Consider the following 21580-nt stretch of genomic DNA (forward strand, 5'->3'; position numbering starts at 1 on the left):
TTTCTATTTCTATTTCTATTTCTATTTCTATTTCTATTTCTATTTCTATTTCTATTCTAATCTATTCTATTTCTATTCTATTCTATTCTATTCTATTCTATTCTATTCTATTCTATTCTATTCTATTCTTCCATTCCATTCCATTCCATTCCATTCCATTCCATTCCATTCCATTCCATTCCATTCCATTCCATTCCATTCCATTCCATTCCATTCCATTCCATTCCATTCCTATTTCTTATTTCTATTTCCATTCCATTCCATTCCACTCCACTCCAGATGAGCTCTGGTTCCTGCAGCCAGCTGCAGCAATTCCTTCCTGTCCACTGAGGAAATTGTCCCCTCTGTGGGAGACCCTGGTGCCAGGCTGGACATCCTTAGGACATTTGCCACCCCTGGATGTAGGCTGTCCTCATCTCCTCTCTTCTGCTGCATGGGAAGTGCTCACAGTGTCTTTGGGAGTGTATAAAATAATTTTCCAACCCTATGGGGCAGGACAAGGGCATTCCATGGAATGTGCATGTGGAAGAACTTGAGAGGAAGTTGCCTGAACAGGAAATCTGCAGCCTGGGCTTTAGGGAAAGGCAAGAGTTGGGGAGTAAACCTGCAAGCAAAGGAGGGAAAAGGTCTCTAATCTGCTGTGCAAAGGCAGTTCTGTCCTCTCTGTCCCCTTCTCTCCTCTTCAGCCATTTTATTTAATAACTTCTGGAGCAGCAGCCTTTCCTTCTGGGTAGAGGAAAAAGATGGTTTGGAAATCTTCAACCTTGATCATGTTATGGATGGTCTGCTGTGCAAGACTGAGCTTCCCAGTCAAGCAGGGAAATAAGATTTTTAATTGGCTGGTGAGAGCCTGGTACAGTTCACTCTCGTGTGTCTCCACTCTGGGCAACATCTTTAATGGGATTTTGGCCCCACAAAACCAGTCTGGTTGGTGCAACCCACCCTCCCAGTCCAAGGCACCTGCAATAATTCCAGGACAGGCTGGTGTCTTCTGGAGCTTGGGAAAAGCAGAGAAGCCAAAAATTCTGCTCTTTCTAAGGTGTGTTCCTAACTCCAGAGTGGTCTTCTGAGTTTGGTTTCCACATCTGACCCTACAGGGACCTTGCTGGGACAAAATCTGTCTCTCCTGAAACTTTTTAATCTGTTTTTCTGATTCTGCTTGCACTTCTTGCACCTGGATTTCTCAGTCTCTTCTGAGCTCCTTTGGGATACTCCCTCACAGGGAGTTCTGTTTATTTCAGTTCTCCAGGTCAGGAAGAAAACTCCAAAGCTCGTTAGGATTTTGTTTTTTGTGTTTATTAAGATGTTATCACAAAACTTGGCAGGTCTCTCCAGACTTTCTGCACAGGTTTAAATCACTACAACCTGGCTCATTTGGGCTCTGATGGTACAAAATGGCCCTGAACTATGCAGTTCTTTTATCTTTATACTTATTCTTATCCAATTAACAATAGACACATATATTATTTTTCTTAATGACCCAATGACCCAACACCTGTGTGCTGCACTGTGGCATTTTCTATCCAATCACTGACTATTACCCAAAAACCTCTAGAAGAAGAAAATGAAGAAGAAAGGAAAAGTGACAACACCTTAAATCCTCCATCTTGTCTTCTGTTTTCTAAACTGGTTTAAACTCAAACTTTTTCACCAAGTGACTAAAGAAAAGTTTCTAATTTACACACTCACACTTTTAGCTTTTCTATCTAACTTTAACAGTTGTTTTCATGTATCACCATGAAAACATGCCCATAAATTTCATGTTGTATGAAATTCAGTGTTCTCCTGGATCTCAGAGCCAGGGATCAGAGACAAGGACTCACATTCTGTGTCTCACACTCCAACATCTCCAAGCCCTGAAGAAAGGTGAGCTGCTGCACGAGGCTGTGCTCAAGGCTTGCATCTCCCCAAGGGGCTCCCCAAAGGCTGGAGAGGCAAAATCCTCCTGGAGGATTCAAACCTCTTGGGCAGAGGGAGGTGTGTTGGGAAGGTAGAATTAGAAAGAAATTATAAATATGACTCTTTAGCCAGAAAGGCTAAGGAAGAAATACAAATGAAAGCAGGGTTTGAATAATTCAAATGAACCAGTCTGGTGTGCCAGAACACATTCTGTCCCCCAATAAAACCAAGCTGAGACCCCTCTTCCCACCCTTATAAGGAAAGGTCTGAAGGACCCTGAGATAACTAAAAATATGCAAAAATAGCGATTTCTATAGGTCACACACAAATGTTACTGTATTAGTAATATATATAAGTATATAAGTATACTTAGAAAGATTGGTTAGTGAGGGAATAGAATATTCAAATGTATAGATTATATAAGTAATTGTAAAAGAGAGTTTGCTCTCTTGGTTCTCTTAGTCTCTCTTGCTACTCTCTTACTACGCCCTTAGCTCTCTCTCTTAGCTCTTTTGGCCTTCTTGCCTCACATTTTCTACATGCTCTTTTTCCCTGGTTCTCTCACTTCTGTTCTGTCCCTCTCTTTCTTAGCAATCTGAAGTCTTGAGCTCATGTATTCATATTTTACCCCTTTTTGTATTGTTCTCTCTGAGCCTTGAGCTCTATCTGCTGGCTCATAGCAGAGCTCCCTCTCTCTCTCTCTCTCTCTCACACCCTGAAATAAACTTCTAACACCTCACTCGATTATAGAGGTCTCTGCTGTGTCTCAGACCGTCCCCAGAAAGGGTCTCCTACAGAGGTGTGATGTTTCTGCCCCACAGCACGGGTGGGTTTGCTGGTCACTCGTGCAGTGTTTATTCTCCTGACCTGCTCCTGGGAGGATGCTGGAGTTCCCTGGCATGGGCAGAGAGCTTCCAGCAGCTTTCTCACAGCCACAGGAAGCAGCAAGTTGTGGTAAAAACAAAGGTGTTAAGTCCTTATTTTTGCCACTGGCTGGTTCTGAAGCATTTGATTTCTCTGGTTCAGCTGACTGAGGCTGAGGAAGCTAATTATGGGAGTGCAGCACAGAAACCCAAGGCATGTGGGAACACCATGGGAAAAAAAAAAAGAAACATATAAAAGACATGCTTTAATCAAAGAGCACTGAAAGAAAGGGAAATCTCAGAAGAGCTGGTGACTGATGTGTGGCTGGAGAACAGGCAACTGAGAGGGAGGCACGGGCACTGAGCAAGGTCTTGTTGCAGGGCTAACACTGGGCACAGCAATTAGAATTTGCCAGGCAAGAAGTCACCCTGTCCAGAGTGACACCTTTGAAGGGTGAGCAGTGTGGAACCTTCAAAAACCGCTGAAAACACTTGACAGCAGCAGAGTGACCCGTGGCAGGGATGAGAGCAGATCTGAGAGCAGGGATGAAGCCAGCACAGCACCTGAATGCTGCCTGAGCTCTGATAAACGCCGAAATTAAAGCGCCCGCAGTTGGGAGAGGCAGCAAATGCAAGAGCCTGTAAGCACCAGCAGATGCACGGGGAGGATAAAGATGAAATCGCCCATGCTATTAGCTCAGATGAGTTCTTCAAAGCAGTGAAGGAAAGAGCTGCTGCAGAAGGCAAATGGCCTCTAAATATCCAGGTCAAGGCAACTTGCTTTACTTTGGATACAGATATTTGAGAGGGAAACAGAAAAGCATCTCTACAAAAGGAGCCACCTCTGAGAGTGGTGAAGAGACTTGTCTCTGCTGTGTGTGAGCATCACCTGAGCGTGCCACTGACCAGATAAGAACCTATTTCTGCTAACATCAGCACCTGGGTGCTGTCAGTGGAGGAGCAGAGGAGTGAAAGGTGTTAGGGAATGTCCTCCTGCATAGCCAGATGACAGCAACACGGGGCATGGAGCAAAGCTTTCAGGGGCTGGGCTGGGATGAGAGACCCTCAGGGCATGACACGAAGTGCAACAGGCAGCAGAGTTGCCTTCAAAGGGAGCCAAGTGCCTAAATTAGGGCACCTCAAGGTCCCCAACACGCTGCTGGGAAGGAGAATTACTCTGCTTTTCAGGGCACCTCAAGACCCCTGACACACTGCTGGGAAGAAGGAGAATTACTCTGCTTTTCAGGGCAACTCAAGACCCCCAACACACTGCTGGGAAGGAGAAGAATTACTCTGCTCATTTTCAGGGCACCTCAAGGCCCCCAACACGCTGCTGGGAAGGAGAATTACTCTGCTCAATTTTAGGGCACCTCAAGACCCCTGACACACTGCTGGGAAGGAGAATTACTCTGCTTTTTAGGGCACTTCAAGACCCCTGACACGCTGCTGGGAAGAAGAATTACTCTGCTCATTTTTAGGGCACCTCAAGACCCCTGACACGCTGCTGGGAAGGAGAATTACTCTGCTTTTTAGGGCACTTCAAGACCCCAACATGCTGCTGGGAAGGAGAAGAATTACTGTGCTCATTTTTAGGGCACCTCAAGGTCCCCAACACGCTGCTGGGAAGGAGAATTACTCTGCTCAATTTTAGGGCACCTCAAGACCCCCAACACGCTGCTGGGAAGGAGAAGAATTACTCTGCTCATTTTTGGGGCACCTCAAGGGCCCCAACACGCTGCTGGGAAGAAGAATTACTCTGCTTTTTAGGGCACCTCAAGACCCCCAACACGCTGCTGGGAAGAAAAAGAATTACTCTGCACATTTTTAGGGCACCTCAAGACCCCCAACACGCTGCTGGGAAGAGGAAGAATTACTCTGCTTTTCAGGGCACCTCAAGACCCCTGACACGCTGCTGGGAAGGAGAAGAATTACTCTGCTCATTTTTGGGGCACCTCAAGGGCCCCAACACACTGCTGGGAAGAAGGAGAATTACTCTGCTCATTTTTAGGGCACCTGAAGACCCCCAACATGCTGCTGGGAAGAAGAAGAATTACTCTGCTTTTTAGGGCACCTCAAGACCCCCAACATGCTGCTGGGAAGAGGAAGAATTACTCTGCTTTTTAGGGCACTTCAAGACCCCCAAAACACTGCTGGGAAGGAGAATTACTCTGCTCATTTTCAGTGAGAGCTCAGAAAGAAGATGTGGACCTAGGGGTGCTGCCTCGGTGGGCTGAGGGGTTTAAGGAGACACTCTTGCCTTGTGGGCAGATGTTAGGATGTTATCACAAAACTTGGCAGGTCTCTCCAGACTTTCTGCACAAGTTTAAATCGCTACAACCTGGCTCATTTTGAGCTCTGATGGTATAAAATAACTCTGAACTATGCAGTTCTTCTATCTTTATAAAAAAACCTTGGCTGGCTCTTGCCTGGTGGCCCATGGAACCTCACACAGCACAACAGGACCTGTGCCAGAGCTTTGCTCACCTGGGATGGGCTACAGGAGAGGAGAATCTGGAGTGAGTAAATCTGCCTGGAGCTACCTCTGAGAGTGGTGAAGAGACTTGTCTGTGCTGTGTGTATTAAACCTGTTTACTTTGCCTTATGGAGAGACTGTTTCCAAAGATAGAAAGGGAAAAAATGTGTATATTTAAAAATTAGAGACAGCTTGCTGTCAGTCAGAGCAAGAGGAAGATGACTGCAGTGTCTGTCCTGCCTATTCCTGGGCATTCCTCTCAGGCCTTGCAATATCTGCAGTTTGATTACATTCTCATCTGAAGCCACTTGACTTCAATTTAGCCCAAATTCCCCAAACCAGGGGAGAAATCAACTCCATGCTGCAGGCTAGGAAAACCTCACAATGTTTGAAAACATGGCAAGGGGAAAAACCAGCCAGAATCTGGCAATGTGAGCCTTGCTCCTGACTCGGCTGCTGATCCCACTGCCTTCAGCTGGGCAGGCAGCAGCAGAACAAGGTTTGGTCAAGCCCTTGAAATCTCTCTTCAAGACCTGAGTCCTGTCTGTGGGAAATATCTGTGTCCTCCCTGAGCCTTTTCCTCCTTCTGTTAAACACAGCTTATATTCTGGACAATCTCTGAGTGAAGCTGTTCATTATTTCCTGAGACAGTGTTAATTGAATACACTTCCTTTGTGAAAAAAAAAAATAAAAAAAAAAAAAAAAAATATATATATATATTTATATACACAAATATATAAATATATATATTTATATATAAAATAAATAAATAAATAAGTATTTATATATAAATAAACAAACACATATACAATATATATTTATATATAAAATAAATAAATAAATAAATAAATAAATAAATAAGTATTTATATATAAATAAACAAACACATATACAATATATTTATATATAAAATAAATAGATAAATACAGAAATATATATTTATATATAAATAAACAAACATATATAAAATATATATTTATATATAAAATAAATAAATAAATATATAATTATATATTTATATATAAATAAACAAACATATATAAAATATATATTTAGATATAAAATAAATAAATATATAATTATACATTTATATATAAATAAACAAACATATATAAAATATATATTTATATATAAAATAAATAAATAAATATATAATTATATATTTATAGATAAATAAACAAACATATATACAATATATATTTATATATTAAATAAATAAACAAATACAGAAATATATATTTATATATAAATAAACAAACATATATAAAATATATATTTATATATAAAATAAATAAATAAATATATAATTATATATTTATAGAGAAATAAACAAACACATATACAATATATATTTATATATAAAATAAATAGACAAATACAGAAATATATATTTATATATAAATAAACAAACATATATAAATATATATTTATATATAAAATAAAGAAACAAATACAGAATTATATATTTATATATAAACAAACATGTATAAAATATATATTTATATATAAAATAAATAAACAAATATAGAATTATATATTTATATATAAATAAACAAACATGTATAAAAATATATTTATATATAAATAAATAAACAAATACAGAAATATATATTTATATATAAATAAACAAACATATATAAAAATATATTTATATATAAATAAATAAACAAATATATATATTTATATATAAATAAACAAGTATATATTATATATAAATAAACAAATATATAAATATAAATATTTATATATATAAACAAACATATATAAATATATATCTTAAAATATATATATATGTATTTTTATTTATATTTATATATTATAATCGGTTATATTCACGGGAATTTCCAAGCATATAAATAGAAAACATATATATTTTATATATAAAAATATATAATATATATAATATAATAAATATATAATAAATATAATAAACAAATATATAATATATAATATAATATATATTATATTATATATATTATAAAATATATTTTAATATATTATATATAAAATATAGATACTGTATTATATATTATATATATAAATATATTTTTATATATATACACACATATACACACACATACACACACACACACACACACACACATATATATATATATATATATATATATATTCAGGACAATTTCTGAGTGAATCTGTTAATTATTTCCAGAGGCAGTATTAATTGAATGCACTTTGTGAAATTTCAGTTTGTTTTTTCATCTTCTTCTGACCCTTGAACTGATGAAGGCCTTTTATATATTTTATATATATATATATAACTAAATATATTAAAATGTTACAATAAATATATTATATATTTAGATTTATATTTATGTATTATAATAGATTATATTCAGGACAATTTCTGAGTATATAAATACAAAAAATATATATTATATATACATATTTAAAAATATAAAAATAAATATATTATATATTTAGATTTATATTTATATATATTATAATAGGTTATATTCAGGACAATTTCTGAGTATATAAATACAAAAAACATATATTTTATACATATATATATATATATATTTAAATAGGTTATATTCTGGACAATTTCTGAGTGGAGTGAATCTGTTAATTATTTCCAGAGACAGTATTAATTGAATGCACTTTGTGAAATTTCAGTTTGTTTTTTCACCTTTTTCTGACCCTTGAACTGATGAAGGCCTTTTATATATTTTATATATAAATAAATAAATAAATAAATATAAATATATATATAAATATATTAAAATATTAAAATAAATATATTATATATTTAGATTTATATTTATGTATTATAATGGATTATATTTAGGACAATTTCTGAGTATATAAATACAAAAAATATACATTTTATACATATATATATATACATATATATATATACACATATATATACATATATATATATATACATATATATATATATATACATATATATATATATATATATTTAAATAGGTTATATTCAGGACAATTTCTGAGTGAATCTGTTAATTATTTCCAGAGACGGTTTTAATTGAATAATCTGGGAAAGCAAAGCCAAGGTGAGTAGGACCTGAGTCCCATTCTGTGGGAGCAGCTCCTGCCTGAGCAGCACCACAAAAAACCCTTCCTGAGCTCTGAAGAGCCTGAGGCTGTTCCCATAAGTTTTGTTTTTGTTCCCCCATTACTCATCCCATTTGAAATTCAGCTTTGTTTGGTTGTTTTTATAGCATCAAAATTATTTTTGGGCAGCGTCTCTTTGTCAGCTTTCAAAAGGATTTTGTCTGGGTCTGCCCAGCTCTGTAATTAAGTCTCTTTGAGATTTCCACTCCCAGCAGAAACAATGTGCTTGAAGTGAAGTTGACATTTTCAACAGCATCAGAGCATTCTCTTGCTTGTGCAAGGGCTGCCTGAGAAGAGCCTGGAGGTTTTTTCTGCACCTCTTGTGTCTTTGGCCCTTAGCATCCGTGATTTGGGGCCAAACAGATCTTTAGTTTGGCATGGCAGACTGGGAATGCTGGGCTCTGGAGACGGCTGGTGAGGTTGTCCTGCTTTCCTCTCCATCCCATCACAGTGTCTAAAGGCAGGTTTGATTATTTTGGTCGAGAAAGCACAAGAGGAAACAACCATGGGAGTGCCCCGTTTGATCCAGTGGAGGGTTTGTATCCCACAGCAGAAATATCAGGGGGTTTGGGTGCCTTGGGGAGCTCTTCTCTCATTGCTGCTTCTGGTGTGGGAGAAAAGAAACCCCTGAGCAGCTTAGCCAGGGGAAGCTGTCCCTGCCCATGGCAGGGAACAAGATGAGCTTTAAAATCCCTCCCAAGCCAAACTATTCTGGGATTCTTTGGGAGCAGTGACCAGCTCTGTGAAGAGAGGAGGCGGTGATGGGTGGCAGGGGATGGGGACCGAGGTGGCACAGCCATCTGTGCTGCTCATCTGTCCATGTGGGATAAAGCCCCAGAGACAGGACACAGCAAACCATGCACGAGAAAGGAAAGAGCAAGGACAGAAAGGAGTGGAGAAAAGTGTGGAATAAATTGGGAGGAAAGAAGCACAAGCTGGGTCCAAAGACACGAGAGGGATGGCCCAGAGCAGGGGCCATAGTAAAAGATTTTAAAATCATAGAAAATTTGGGGAGTTAGAAAGAAAGTTAGGCTTGGAAGGCCCTGGGAAATGTTAGACCTCATGCTTGCTAAGATCATGTGAAAATGCATCTGTGTAGTCAGTATATGATAAATAATATCATTGTTAGATGTGATTAGATATGATTATTGTTTAAAGAATGAGAAATTATGTTAGGGGTTTGAGGGGGATCATGAGAAATCCATGCTTGGGTAAAATCAATGCATGCAATGGAACAATGTAAGTTTAATAATTAAGTTATATAATGATAGAATATAAAAACATGTTCAGCTCAAAACCAAGTGGGGTCAGATTTGGGTCTGTGTACCCCTGGCACCCAGAACTCTTTAAATAAAGCACCTTCAGATAATCCTTCTGTGATTGTGTGTTCCTGAAGGCTACCAGGGGATGCCAGGCTCCTGTGTGAGAGGGGTTCTGAGCTGGGTGTCACTCAGCTGTCCTGCAGGGACCCTGTGTTTTCCCCAAGTCTGAGCATTTCAAACCTCCTGCTTAGCCCACAAAGCCATTCCCTTTGGCAATGTTGGAGCTGCTGGGCTCTGGAGACTGGGGTTAAACACATGCTGTGCTGTGGGCTTGTGGCAGCCCCTGTTTTATCAGCTCCAGCTAATTTCTGTTTGTTTGTAGCTTCTCCAGAGAGCTCTGGGGCTGTCCCTGTGCCCCTTTCTTTTCCAAGTGCATGTACACTGGATGAGGGCTGTCTTCCTTCCTCCACAGCCTCTGTCTCTCACAAATGCCGTGGGCAGCTGTGTTATTTTCAGGTGTTTTCAAGCCCCAGCTCCTGGAACCTTTAGCAGCAGAACCTTCAGCCTCTGTGACCATTCAGAGCTGCGCCAGGGGCACGCCAAGGTTAGAAACTGGAAGGCAAAGGAAAGATATTTAGAGTGCTGAGGTGTACTTGTGGCCCTTGTGTCATTTTAGCACCCAGTTCATGGCTTTTGTTTCGTGATGTGGCTTTGAAGTGGTTGGGATTGACTGTGTTGCACCTCTGCTTCTTCAGCCAGCAAAGCATCTTTGGGCTGTGGGCAGAGAAATTCAGAGGCTGCCACAGCCCTGCCTGGGTGCAGAGCTGGAGTGTTGGCTGCTGCAAGTGCTCAGCTGGCCATGCCAGCATTGCAGACAGGCTTGGGGACCTCTGCAGAGCCCCCCAAACCCTCTGCTGTGGTCCTGTGTGGCCCCAGCCCTGCTGTCCACCCACGCTGTGGTGGTTCCCTCCCTCCAACGTTGCCATTTGGTGGGAATTTGGGTGGTTCCCAGTGCCTGAAGTCAGCACAGCACCGTGTGGGGCAGAGGTGCTCCCCTCTCCTTCAGGCAGGGCACAGAAGGATTTTTCTCTGTGCTTGGAGATGTCTGGGGATCACCAGGACTCAATGCCAGACACATTCCAAGCTCAGTCCCCCGCCATCCCTCAGGTGATGCTGCCAGCTCGGACCTGGGGCTGTTGGGGTGATTTCACTTGATTTAAACTTCTGGCTGCTCATCTCAGGACCAGACTGCTCTGCCAGGGCATGAGCTAACACCTCCTTTTGTAGCAGGAACTTGGTGGGACTGGGAGGTGCAGGGACCCCACTCATGATCCCTGGGCGATTCTTGCTGTGCATCCCTGGTCCTTAAGAGCTCCAAAGCCACTGTGTGCCCACGTTAGACAGCAGACTTAGTTCCACTTCAGCAAGACACAGAATAGGCAAGAAGGCAAGTGCAACCCTGGTGCTCTTGGATAAAAGGACATTAATGCTGTTAATATCCAGCAATCAGAATTTCTTAGAGAGAGAACAGTGCTGCATCCCCTTCCCTCCTGCTCATCCCCTGCTTGTTTAATGAAAATCAGAGACAGCCCTTAAAGAGCTGCTTAGCATTTCAATACATTTAATATCCTCACTGATAAGGGAACGATGGATATTACCTAAAGACCTTCCTTAAACTCTCCCCTTCTGCAGTCGCTTCTCCTGGCTTGTGTTTGTCTCAATTCCAGTTCCAAATTGTCTCTTTCAATGAGGAAAAAATTATGATACGATGACTTTTTTTTAATATAAAGGACATTAATACACAGCCTTTCTGATAATGACAAGGAGGAGAGGCATGCCCAGCCTCCCCAGCCTTGACCTGAATTAATTGGGTGCTGATTGCTCAGCTGGCCAGGGGTTCCAGGAGTGATGCCAAGGGCTGGCCCTCTCTGCTGGCATTAATGGAACAGCCTGGGCACCTGCTGGTGATAGCGAGGAGGGAGGCTGAGAGGCTTTTTTTCCCTCTCCAGTGCCTGGGGATTGTTCTTTTCCTAATGTGCCAAGACCATTTTTCAGCCAGGTTTTTGCCTGAGTCCTCCCTGGGGCTCACCAGCATTCCCATCATTGCCTGGCCTCCTACCCAGGGGAGCACCAACCAGCCAGGATCTTTCATGACTTCCCATGGCTGAAGATCTCCTCCAGTCCTTCAGCACAGCCAGGTGGAGGGTGCTGCTCCCTCCTCACCATCACCAGCAGGTGCCCAGGCTGTTCCATTGATGCCAGCAGAGAGGGCCAGCCCTTGGCATCACTCCTGGTGAGGCAAGACTGTGGGAACCACTGGCCAGCTGAAGGACTGGAGGAGATTTTCAGCCATGGGAAGTCATGAAAGATCCTGGCTGGATTGTGCTCCCCTGGGTAGGAGGCCAGGCAATGATGGGAATGCTGGTGAGCCCCAGGGAGGATTCAAGCAAACACCTGGCTGAAAAAATGGTCTTGGCACATTAGGAAAAGAACAATCCCCAGGCACTGGAGAGGGAAAAAAACCTGTCAGGCTGCCCAGGAGGCAGGGAGATGTGGTCCCTGTGATCCTCAGCCTCACAGCTGAGCAATCTGTTCCAGCCCCGACACAGCACAAGGAATTACAGTGATTTAGCAGCCAGACTGCTCCAGGTGAATTGTTAGAAGGATGTAGGTAACCTGTCAGCATGTTTTGTAGCAGATCCAGTTTAAAGGGCTGTCCACAGGCACCCTCGTGTGGGGTACACTGGAGCTCTCTGGGAATTCCTGCTGGCAGCTCAGCCTGGGGCTCCAAATGCAAACTTTGCTGGTGGATGTCCTGCATGTGTCCAAAACCCTCCTCCTGTCCTGTGACCTCTGCTGCACAGCCAGCGTGGAGGGCTCAGGGTAGTAGGAATCTGACTTGTTAAACCTCAGGGTTTAAAGCTCCTTGGATTCAGGGCTGTTGTCTGGATGTCTGTGGATGGAGCACAGTTTTAAGGCTATTTGGGTGGAGAAAGTCCCCCAGGAGCCCTGTCCTCCTACCCACAACAATCAATGCTTTCCTGGGAGGATCCTGGAGCTCTGTGCAGCGCTGCTGCTGCTCAGGGACATGCACAGCTCATCCTCTCCTCCTGATCAGCGGGACAGAGATGAGCACGGGGCTTGGGAGAGAGCACCCATGTCCCATCCTGTCTCATCCTCCTGGGAGAGGGATGTAGAGCAGGGATGAAGAGATGTCAGGACCTGCAGCACGGCTCTGTCCCATCTCCTCCTCCTGGGAGAGGGATGCAGAGCAGGGATGAAGAGGTGTCAGGACCTGCAGCATGGCTCTGTCCCATCCTGTATCCTCCTGGGAGAGGGATGTAGAGCAGGGATGAAGAGGTGTCAGGACCTGCAGCACAGCTCTGTCCCATCCTGTCTCCTCCTCCTGGGAGAGGGATGCAGAGCAGGGATGAAGAGGTGTCAGGACCTGGACCACGGCTCTGTCCCATCCTGTATCCTCCTGGGAGAGGGATGTAGAGCAGGGATGAAGAGGTGTCAGGACCTGGACCACGGCTCTGTCCCATCCTGTATCCTCCTGGGAGAGGGATGTAGAGCAGGGATGAAGAGGTGTCAGGACCTGCAGCACTGCTCTGTCCCTGCCCTGAGCACCTCCTTCTCCGCAGGGCTTGGAGCAGGGAGGGAGTCCTGGCTCTGCTGGTGGCCCCACAGAGTGACAAGGCTGTGGAGATGGTGCCATTCCCTCGATGGCAGCCCCCTGTGGTGCCCCCACCAGCCCTGCCCCTAAGGCAGGTGGCCCTGCAGGACATCAGCAGTGCCTGGGCGTGCTGGAGAAGTGCTGGGACACCAGAGACAGGGCTGCCCTCCTCAGCCCAGGCACAGGTTTGCTCTTTCAGGGCTGCAATCCCTGGCTGCAAAGGGCAGCAAGCACTCAGGTTTGAGCTATTGAGGAGGCTGTGGCCTGCCTGCTAAGTGCACAGACCCGGGTGCTGCTAAAAGGGGGTGAACCCAGGCTTGGCTCCCTCCTTTGCTGATCTCCCTGTCTGAGCTGAGCCCTCCTCTCTCTGCTGCATCTATAAATATCCTCCCCATCTCAGTGACAGCCAGGTGCAGGACCAGGGCTGAGGGACGTGGCCAGAGACTGGTGGAGGAGCAGAGGCAGCAGCTCAGCACGAGGGGGAGGCAGCTGGGCCAGAGGGAGCAGAATGGGAGCCTGGGGAAGGCTGCAGGTGGGGAGAGACACAGGGATGCTGCTGTGATGCCCTCCATGCCTCTGTTTCCTGGTGTGTTTGGGGTTCCTGGGATGCCCTGTGACCAGCCCTTGTGGCTGCACGTGGATCCCAGCACGGATGGGCTCTGCATTCCCAGCCAGGAGCATCCCAGGAGTGTCTGACCCAGCACCAGCTCCAGCACCCCTGACAGTGCCCAGCCTCGATGCACAGGCATTGATTATGCACTCAAGGCACATCCTGACCACAAAACCAAGTGTCCAGGGAAAGCAGAATGTCAGCCCCTACCCCCACAGCCCTTCTGTGCCCAGCGTGTGTGCAGTGCTGTGGTACAGAGCTCACGCTGAGCCTGCTCCCTGCTGCACCCACCACTGCTTGCAGGCATCCCAGCACTCACCAGCCCCTCTCCCCTGAGCTCACAGTGTGTCTGAGAGGCCTCCCATTCCCTGGAAGGGATTTTGGGGCATTTCTGGAGTGGCTGTGTCTTGGCTCCTGCAAAGCTGCTTTACAGTGTGTGACAGTGCTCGGCCAGCCCAGCTTCCCTGCGATCCTGGAGCACAGCAAAGCCAAAACCTGTGGGTTTTGCAAGAGCTGGTAGCTCTTGGCACCTTTGCAAGACCCAGAGGACCCACAGTCCTGTCACAGGTGGGGCTGGGGTGGCACCAGGGGACTGGAGAGCCCATGTGTGCAGCTGGGATGTGTTGAAGGTCTGCAGGGTTAGGGGAATGGCACTGGGAGTGGAATCACTCAGTCCTGGCAGGCCAAAACTGGCTCCTGCCTCCCCAGAGCTTTTCCCAGAGTTTGGGACTGAGATCACAGAATCATAGAATTGTTTGTGTTGGAAGGGACCTTAAAGACCATCTTGTTCCACCCTATATCCAACAGACCAGGTTGCTCCAACCCAACCCAGCCTGCCCTTGAACACTCCCAGGGATCCAGGGGCAGCCACAGCTTCTCTGTGCCAGGGCCTCCTCACCCTCACAGGGTGGAATTTCCTCCCAAAATCCCATCTATCCCTGCCCTGTATGAATGTGAATCCATTTCCCCTTATCTTGTCCCTCCATCCCTTGTCCAAAATCCCTCTCCAGCTCTCCTGGAGCCCCTTTAGGCCCTGGAAGGATCTTTGAGGTCTCCCCAGAACCTTCTCCTCTCCAGATGAACACCAGAACTGGAGGTAGCTGTGCAGGGGGGTTTCACAAGAGCCAGAGGATGGTGGCAGTGTGAACAGCATTCCTCTGGATCTCCTGGCTCTGCCAGGGCACTGGGGGACAGAGAGCTGAAGGATCCAGCCCTGAGCTGTGACAAGCCCTTTCAGCAAATGGAAATGTCTGGGTCAGAGTAGCAATGTAATAGCTGGCAGAAAATCTGCTTTCCCCCCAGCTGCAGGGGTGCAGCTCCTGTGGCATCATCTGGGCCTTCCTGGTGGCTTGCTGTGATTTTGGAGACCATCAGCCCTGAGCCCTTTGCTCCGAGGTGCACTGCAAAGGCCAGGGGGTGTAGCTGCACCCCCAGCCCACAGCACCGCTCTGCCAGCTGCCCTGGGAACCTCTGGTGACTTCCTGAGCCGCAGCTGTGCCCCTGCCCGAGCCTCTCTGCAAGCCCATCCCATGATACCGCTGATGACAGGATCTCTCCAGCACCGACGGCTTCCCAGGCAGGCAGGGTAAAAATCCTGGAGGGACCCGAGGCTCCGTGCTGTTCCCAGGTCCTGGTGATGAGTGCTGCAGACAGGTCCCTGCAGGTACGCTCCTCATCCCTTCTGAATGAGGAATTGTTGCCATTCTGAGCCGGGAGTCGGGCGGGGAGCTCCTCTCACTCCTCCAGGCAGAAAGCTGCTGCTAGCACCGTGGGATGCCCCAGCATGGAGCATCTCCAGGGAACACACGGAGAGGAATGGTGTGCAACACCCCCTCTCCCTCCCTGTCCCCACTGAGCACGTCTGGGATGAGATTTTTCCAAGGAATGGCCTGGCAGACAACAGGGATACCTGTCCTGCCCTGTGTGCCTCGTCCAGGGGGAGTTTTTGGGGCAGAGCAAGGCGCTGGCCACGAGTGCAAGGAACAAATAAAGTCACTGCCCGTGGTGTGGATGGGATTCAGCATCTGTGCTGACCACGGGCAGGTATTAACGATTGCTCAGCATTTAGATGGGGAAGCAGTAGTGGCTGTAGGGGGTCTGTTGACAGATGCCGAGTGTTTAATGCTGAGCAAGGTGCTCACCCGGCTCGGCGATTCTGGTGGCTCCGAGCAGGAGGGATGAGGAGGGTGTGGGAAGGATGCTTTGTGCTTCCCAAGGAGCCCCAGGCCCCTTTCACAGGACACCCCTGCCCAGTGCCCAGCCTTTCTACCCTGGCACAGCCGCTGTGTCTTCCCAAAGTGCTTTGGAAAGGGCTGACCCTCGACGTGGCCGTGGCCAGGGCGCTGTGAGCCCTGTGCTGTCCCTGCTCCCACTGCCACAGGTCAGCCGTGAGTCTGTCAGTCTGTCCCAGAACCGTGTGGCACGGAAAGCACCGGGATGGGGGTGTCCCAGCCGCCTCCCTCAGCGCAGGGCAGCACTTCCAGGGGGTTTTCCTCTCCTTGCACACCGGGAGGGACGGGTGACCCCATCCCCTTCACACCTGACCCCGAGCGAGCGCACAGCTCCCCGCAGGGCTCCAAGTTTGTCTCCGGCCGCTGCCGGCGAGAGCAGCGGGGCGGGATGGGGGGCACAAGATGCAGCGGGGACCGCTGGAGCATCCCGAGGGCGGGGGCCGGGGGAAAGCGGGGAGCGGAGCCCGGCTCCAGATGCCGGGGCTGGGTGCGGAGAGGGGGGCTCGGCACCGAAAGGGGGGCTCGGCACCGAAAGGGGGGCTCAGCACCGAAAGGGGGGCTCTCTGCAGAGCCCACCCAGCCCATTGGCTTGCGAGCGGTGACGGGCAGGCTGCTCCCTCCCTGCTCGCCCGCCCGTGTGGCTGCGAGCAATGTGCGCAAAGTGCCTTTGCATTAGCCGGCCAGCGCCGTAGCTCCGGGCAGAGGTAGCTCGCTCGCAGAGGTGCTGGGACAACCGAGGTGGCCCCGTCCTGCACCTGGTGGCCCCCTCCGGACCATGGCATGGGCACAGGGGGATCTGACATCCTCGCTCTCCATCGTCATCACCTTGGCTGCCTGCCTCTCGGCCACCACCAGCGAAGGTAGGACTCGGGGCGGCCCTGGAGTGATGGGGCAGCGTTAGGGGCACCCTGGGGATGGCTGTGGCTCCTCGGATGTGTCCGAACAGGCTGAGCCCTGCCGGGCTTTGCCTCTCCGTGCTCCCAGGGGAGCGCAGCTCCACGTTCCTGCCTGCCTGAGTTTGCTAATCCTGGAGCTTTTGCACCGGAGGCAAAACTTCGGAGCTGGTCAGGAGAGCCTGAGTCTGCAGCAATGCCGGCAGCTCTGCCTCCCTCCGGTGCTGCAGCATGCAGGGGTGGCTGCACGGGGACAGGGACACCGGCACCGGCGCTCCCCATCGCCGGGGCTGGCAGCAGCGCCTCGGCCGGGCGGTGAGCGCTGTGATGGAGAGAGAGGATGGGCACGGGAAGCTGTGCACAGGATGAGGGGAGCTGGAAAGGGCGCTCAGGTGGGAAACTTCTGCTGAGAGAAAGGGCTGGAAACTTCTGAAGTGGGAAGCAGGGATGCAGCTGAGGATGCTCTCCCGACATCTTGGTGTCAGCCACGTCAGGCCTGCTCTCTCCACCCGGCCGCTCTGCCCAGCTGCCGGCTGCCTTCATCCCCGGCCCCTCTCCACGTCCCTACTCGGGGGTCTCAGGCCCCCCTCGGTTTCGGCGGTGCTGCTCCTGCCACCCACCCTGTGTCCTGTCTCCCTGGCGGCACGGCTGCTTCCCAGGTCTGCTGATCTCCATCGCCAGAGATCTGCCGTTCCCGCTCCCGAGCGTGTCCTTGGCACCGGCAGCAGCATCCTTCCTCCCTTCTGCTCTGCTTGAGAGCCACGGCACAGCCTCTGCAGCGAGCCCCGGGGCCCTGCTCCCTGCCTGGTGGCATCTCTCCCTTCTCCTGCCCCTGCATCCCTGCCACCCTTGCAGCTCGCCGAGGCCCAAGGGCTGCACCGCTGCGCCTCGTGCACCTTGCAGCACCCTGCTGGGCTGGGTCCTTGTGCTTACCGCCATCGTCCAACACCCACCAGCATCCTCCTCACTTCTGTGCCAAATTTCCAGCTCTTTGCTGGCCCTAACCCTGTTTTCTGCCCAGTGCCTGCTTCCTGGCCCTCTTGCTGCTCCTTTTCCCATCTGCTTTGCTGCCCGTGCAGGGGGACGTGTTGGGGTCTGGCTGCTGGGGATGGGCTGTGAGGGAGCAGGATGGTGCTGGACACTGCCAGCCCTTGCTTGGTCTGTGGGATGCAGCAGCTGCCCCGTGCCCCGTGCCGGGAGTGCTGCAGGATGCTCTCAGTGCTGCAGCCCCGCAGAACCAAACAGCCCTGCCTGGACATGGCATTGACCAGCGAGGCAAGGGCCTCCTTGCTGTCCTCTGTGGAGATCCCTGCATGCTGGGCTGGGTTTTATGGTGCCTGCATGGACAGCCAGGCCCTGGACTGCTGGGAGAGACCTGCCTTCCCCGCAAGACTTGTTGGGCACAGAGCTACCCTCAATCACAGCCTTGGTCAGGGGGATGCGCTGGGCTCTGGGGCAGACCAAGCAGGCTGGACATCACTCAGAGCAGACAGGAGGTACAAAGTGGCATCAAGAAAAGGTGTGGGAGCCTGCAGAAAGCTGCTGATGCTCCAGGAACCACCACCACGGTGCTCGTGGCCCCGCGGATCCCGGGGCGCTCCGTGCCAGCCGGGTCCCCAAGGTGAGCAGCGGAACTGGGATGTGGCTGTGGGCTCTGCCAGTTCCCGCTGTCCCAGCTGCTGGCACGGGCTGTGGTGCTGCTCTTTGAGCAGCCTGGCATGGGGCTGGAAATGTGGGCAACAGCGCTGAGCTCAGCCCAAGCTTGGCTTAGAGCTTGGCTTAGCTTGAGCCAGGCTTTGGTGCCCCGTTCCCAGAGCGTGTGGCGATGGCGGTGTGAGGGTGTAGCCTCGCTGCCCATCACCTCTGCCTGCTCCCACAGCCTCTCCGTGCCCTGCATCCCTGGCTGCGCTCCCCAGCTAAACCCAGCGCTGGTTTGGGAGCTGCAAGGTGGAAAATTGCAACCGCAAAGCAAATTTCAGGCCAGGGTGTGCTACGCTCTGCATGCATGTATTGGGAGGCAGTTGGTGTATAAAAACCAAAAAAACCTGATTCAAGCCTAGGGTTTTTTTCTTTCCAAGAGCTCCCAGTGATTTTCTCTTTCCTGAAATATTTGTTCCAAGAAGTTTTAAGCTTATATTTTTTATTCCTTTCAGTCTCGTGTGCAGGCGTGCCCGAGAAATAGGAGGAAAAGGGAATCACCATTCCATGGGAAATCCCCCATTTCAGCACGGCAGCCATTGCGAAATGCATTGAAAGCCAAAACTCAGATTTTTGATTTTAAAGAGGGGCAAAAATTTGCAGGATGTGAAAGATTTTTATTTGGAGCACCGAAAAAAGGAATTGTCTGAAATTATTGAATTGCTTTAGAGCAGGGAGGTAGAAAAGTTATTTTCAATAATAAGAAGTATGAGAGACTAAAAATATTTACGCTATTGCACACTGAGTTGCATAGGTGCAATAAAATGTTATTTAATATTTAAAATATTAAATTATTATTTAAAATATTAAATATTGAATAGAGTATTTTATATTATAGCACAAATTGAAGTTAAATAACAAAATATTAAATATCTTTGTTAAATAGAAAGAAAATCGGGCGAGCAGAATTATCACATTTGGGGCTCGGGTGGGGGGCTACGAAATTGTATTTTCTGTTGAAAAATGGCATTTCAAATGCTGCTGGTGGGGGTTTGCTCCCTCCCAGGTGATGCCCCCAGCTCAGCTCTGCCCCCATGACCTTCTCACACACCCCATGGCCCGCGCCTGAGCTTGGAGGGGTCCGTGTGGGGAGCTGGAGAAGCAGGGAAGGAGGATTTGGGGACATTTCCCGCAGCATTTTGGGGCACATCAGGCAGGCTGAGGCAAGCAGCAGCTGATGGGGATGGGGTGATGGACAGGGGAGGATGCAGAGCCGATGAGGGGATGCTCATCTTTTCCTCGTGGCGCGGTGATGGGGTTTTGTTCCTGCACTCAACAGGGATGGGGTGCGGGAAAAACCTTGGGAAACCTTGGGAAAACCCAGCTGCTTGCTGCTGGAACGGGGAAGGGTTCATGGGGGTCTCCCCCGCTAATCTCTCATTGTAATCTCATTAATTGCCCCTCTGCTCAAACAGAAAAAATAATAATAAAAAAAAAAAAAAGGTAAAAAAAAACTAATCTGCATGTTTATTCAATGCTTTCTTTCCTACTCCTCTGCAGCAATGCCAAAGTCGGGGCTGCGGGAAAGGCACGGCACAGAAAGGGAGAGGAAATCTCCTTTTCCGTTTTAAAAAGGCTGTGGGGGTTTGTGTTCCTCTGTAAGGGTAGGAAACAAGAGCGTTTAATTCTATGGACTTTTGGTGATAGGGGATGGAGAAGCATTGGTTTGAAACAGGGAGCTGATTTAGGCTTAGTGAAAAAAAAATAAATAAAATTTGGGGGTGTTTAATTTCTTGATTGCTCCCAAAATGCTGATATGTAAAGCAAATATTTGCATAATTTTAGGTAGGCTTAGGGGGATATGTTTCTGGTGCCATCTTAATTTCCATCCCTCTTGTATTAATATCTTACAAAACTTCCTGGAAAAATCAGCCTCCAAAATTTGCAGAAAAATAATGCACCTGCACAAAAAAACCCATAAAAACCTACTTTGGCAGGTTCTTTCATTCTCCTTGAATTCTCGTTTCCTGAAATTGCAAGGGGTTGCTTCCAGTGACAACAAACGAGCTCCCATTTTGGCGATGGTGGGAATGGATCCGAGGAAGCCAAATTTAAGCACAACTGAAAACCAGACAAATCGTTCCGGGGAGGAAAGAATTCCTTATTTTTTATTATTTTTTTTTTTTTTGATTGCTGGAAGACAAATCACCCCACCAAAACAGTGAACCCCCAAAGATGCTCAGGAAGGGTGGAAGCTCATCCCGCGCGTCCCGGTGGCGGCAGGATTTTGGGGGAGCACCGGTTTTGAGGAGATATCCCGACACCTCTGCTCTTTGTTCTGCTCAGGTCCTGTGTTTTGCCTGTCCCTGCCGGCCTCACTGGCAGATTTCGGTGCTGCCTTTATCTCCAGAGGCACATCCATTCATATGATAACTCTATTCATGCCCTGACAGTTTTTGATAGTTCATTCTTCTAACCCAGCCTGTTTGCCTGGCCAACACTCAAAATGATTCCCCTGTCACAGAGGCTTTAACCCCTTCAGCCTCACCGATCCCAAAGGGAGCAGCTGGAAAAGGAAAATCGCCTTCAAGATGGACCAAACCCCGCGTCCTGCCCGCGGCGATGCGCGGTACTCGGCGTCTTAAACAGCTGTGCCAAGGATGTAACTCCTTAATGGATCAGATCCAGGCACCCCAGTAAAGTCTAATGAGGTGTGTTTGGTCCAGGGATAACATCCAGAAAAGTATTTTCCATTTATCTGAAGGCATCAGCAAAGGCACCGCTGCTTTTAATAATCCGTTCCAAGGGCTCATCAGCCCCAGCCTTTAAAAAACCGGGCTTCTCTTTCTCTAATACAAATTTCCCTGGCTTCACCTCCCAGCCATTTGTTCTTGTTAGGCTTTTCCTGCAGGATTAAAGAGCCCGTGTTTTTT

General features: G+C 47.6%; 1 protein-coding gene across 1 annotated transcript in view; it reads left to right on the forward strand.

Annotated features, from left to right (window-relative positions):
• Positions 1–16854: 16854 nt before the first annotated feature.
• EPHA8 (EPH receptor A8) overlaps positions 16855–21580 on the forward strand; it is a 50515-nt gene continuing 45789 nt past the window's right edge. The window contains exon 1 of the mRNA XM_058854990.1: positions 16855–16976. Within this exon, the coding sequence (XP_058710973.1) occupies positions 16892–16976 (85 nt within the window). The 5' untranslated portion in view covers positions 16855–16891. The remainder of the gene's footprint in view (positions 16977–21580) is intronic.

This window comes from Poecile atricapillus, chromosome 22 (genome assembly GCF_030490865.1).
Source record: "Poecile atricapillus isolate bPoeAtr1 chromosome 22, bPoeAtr1.hap1, whole genome shotgun sequence".
Lineage (NCBI taxonomy): Eukaryota > Metazoa > Chordata > Aves > Passeriformes > Paridae > Poecile > Poecile atricapillus.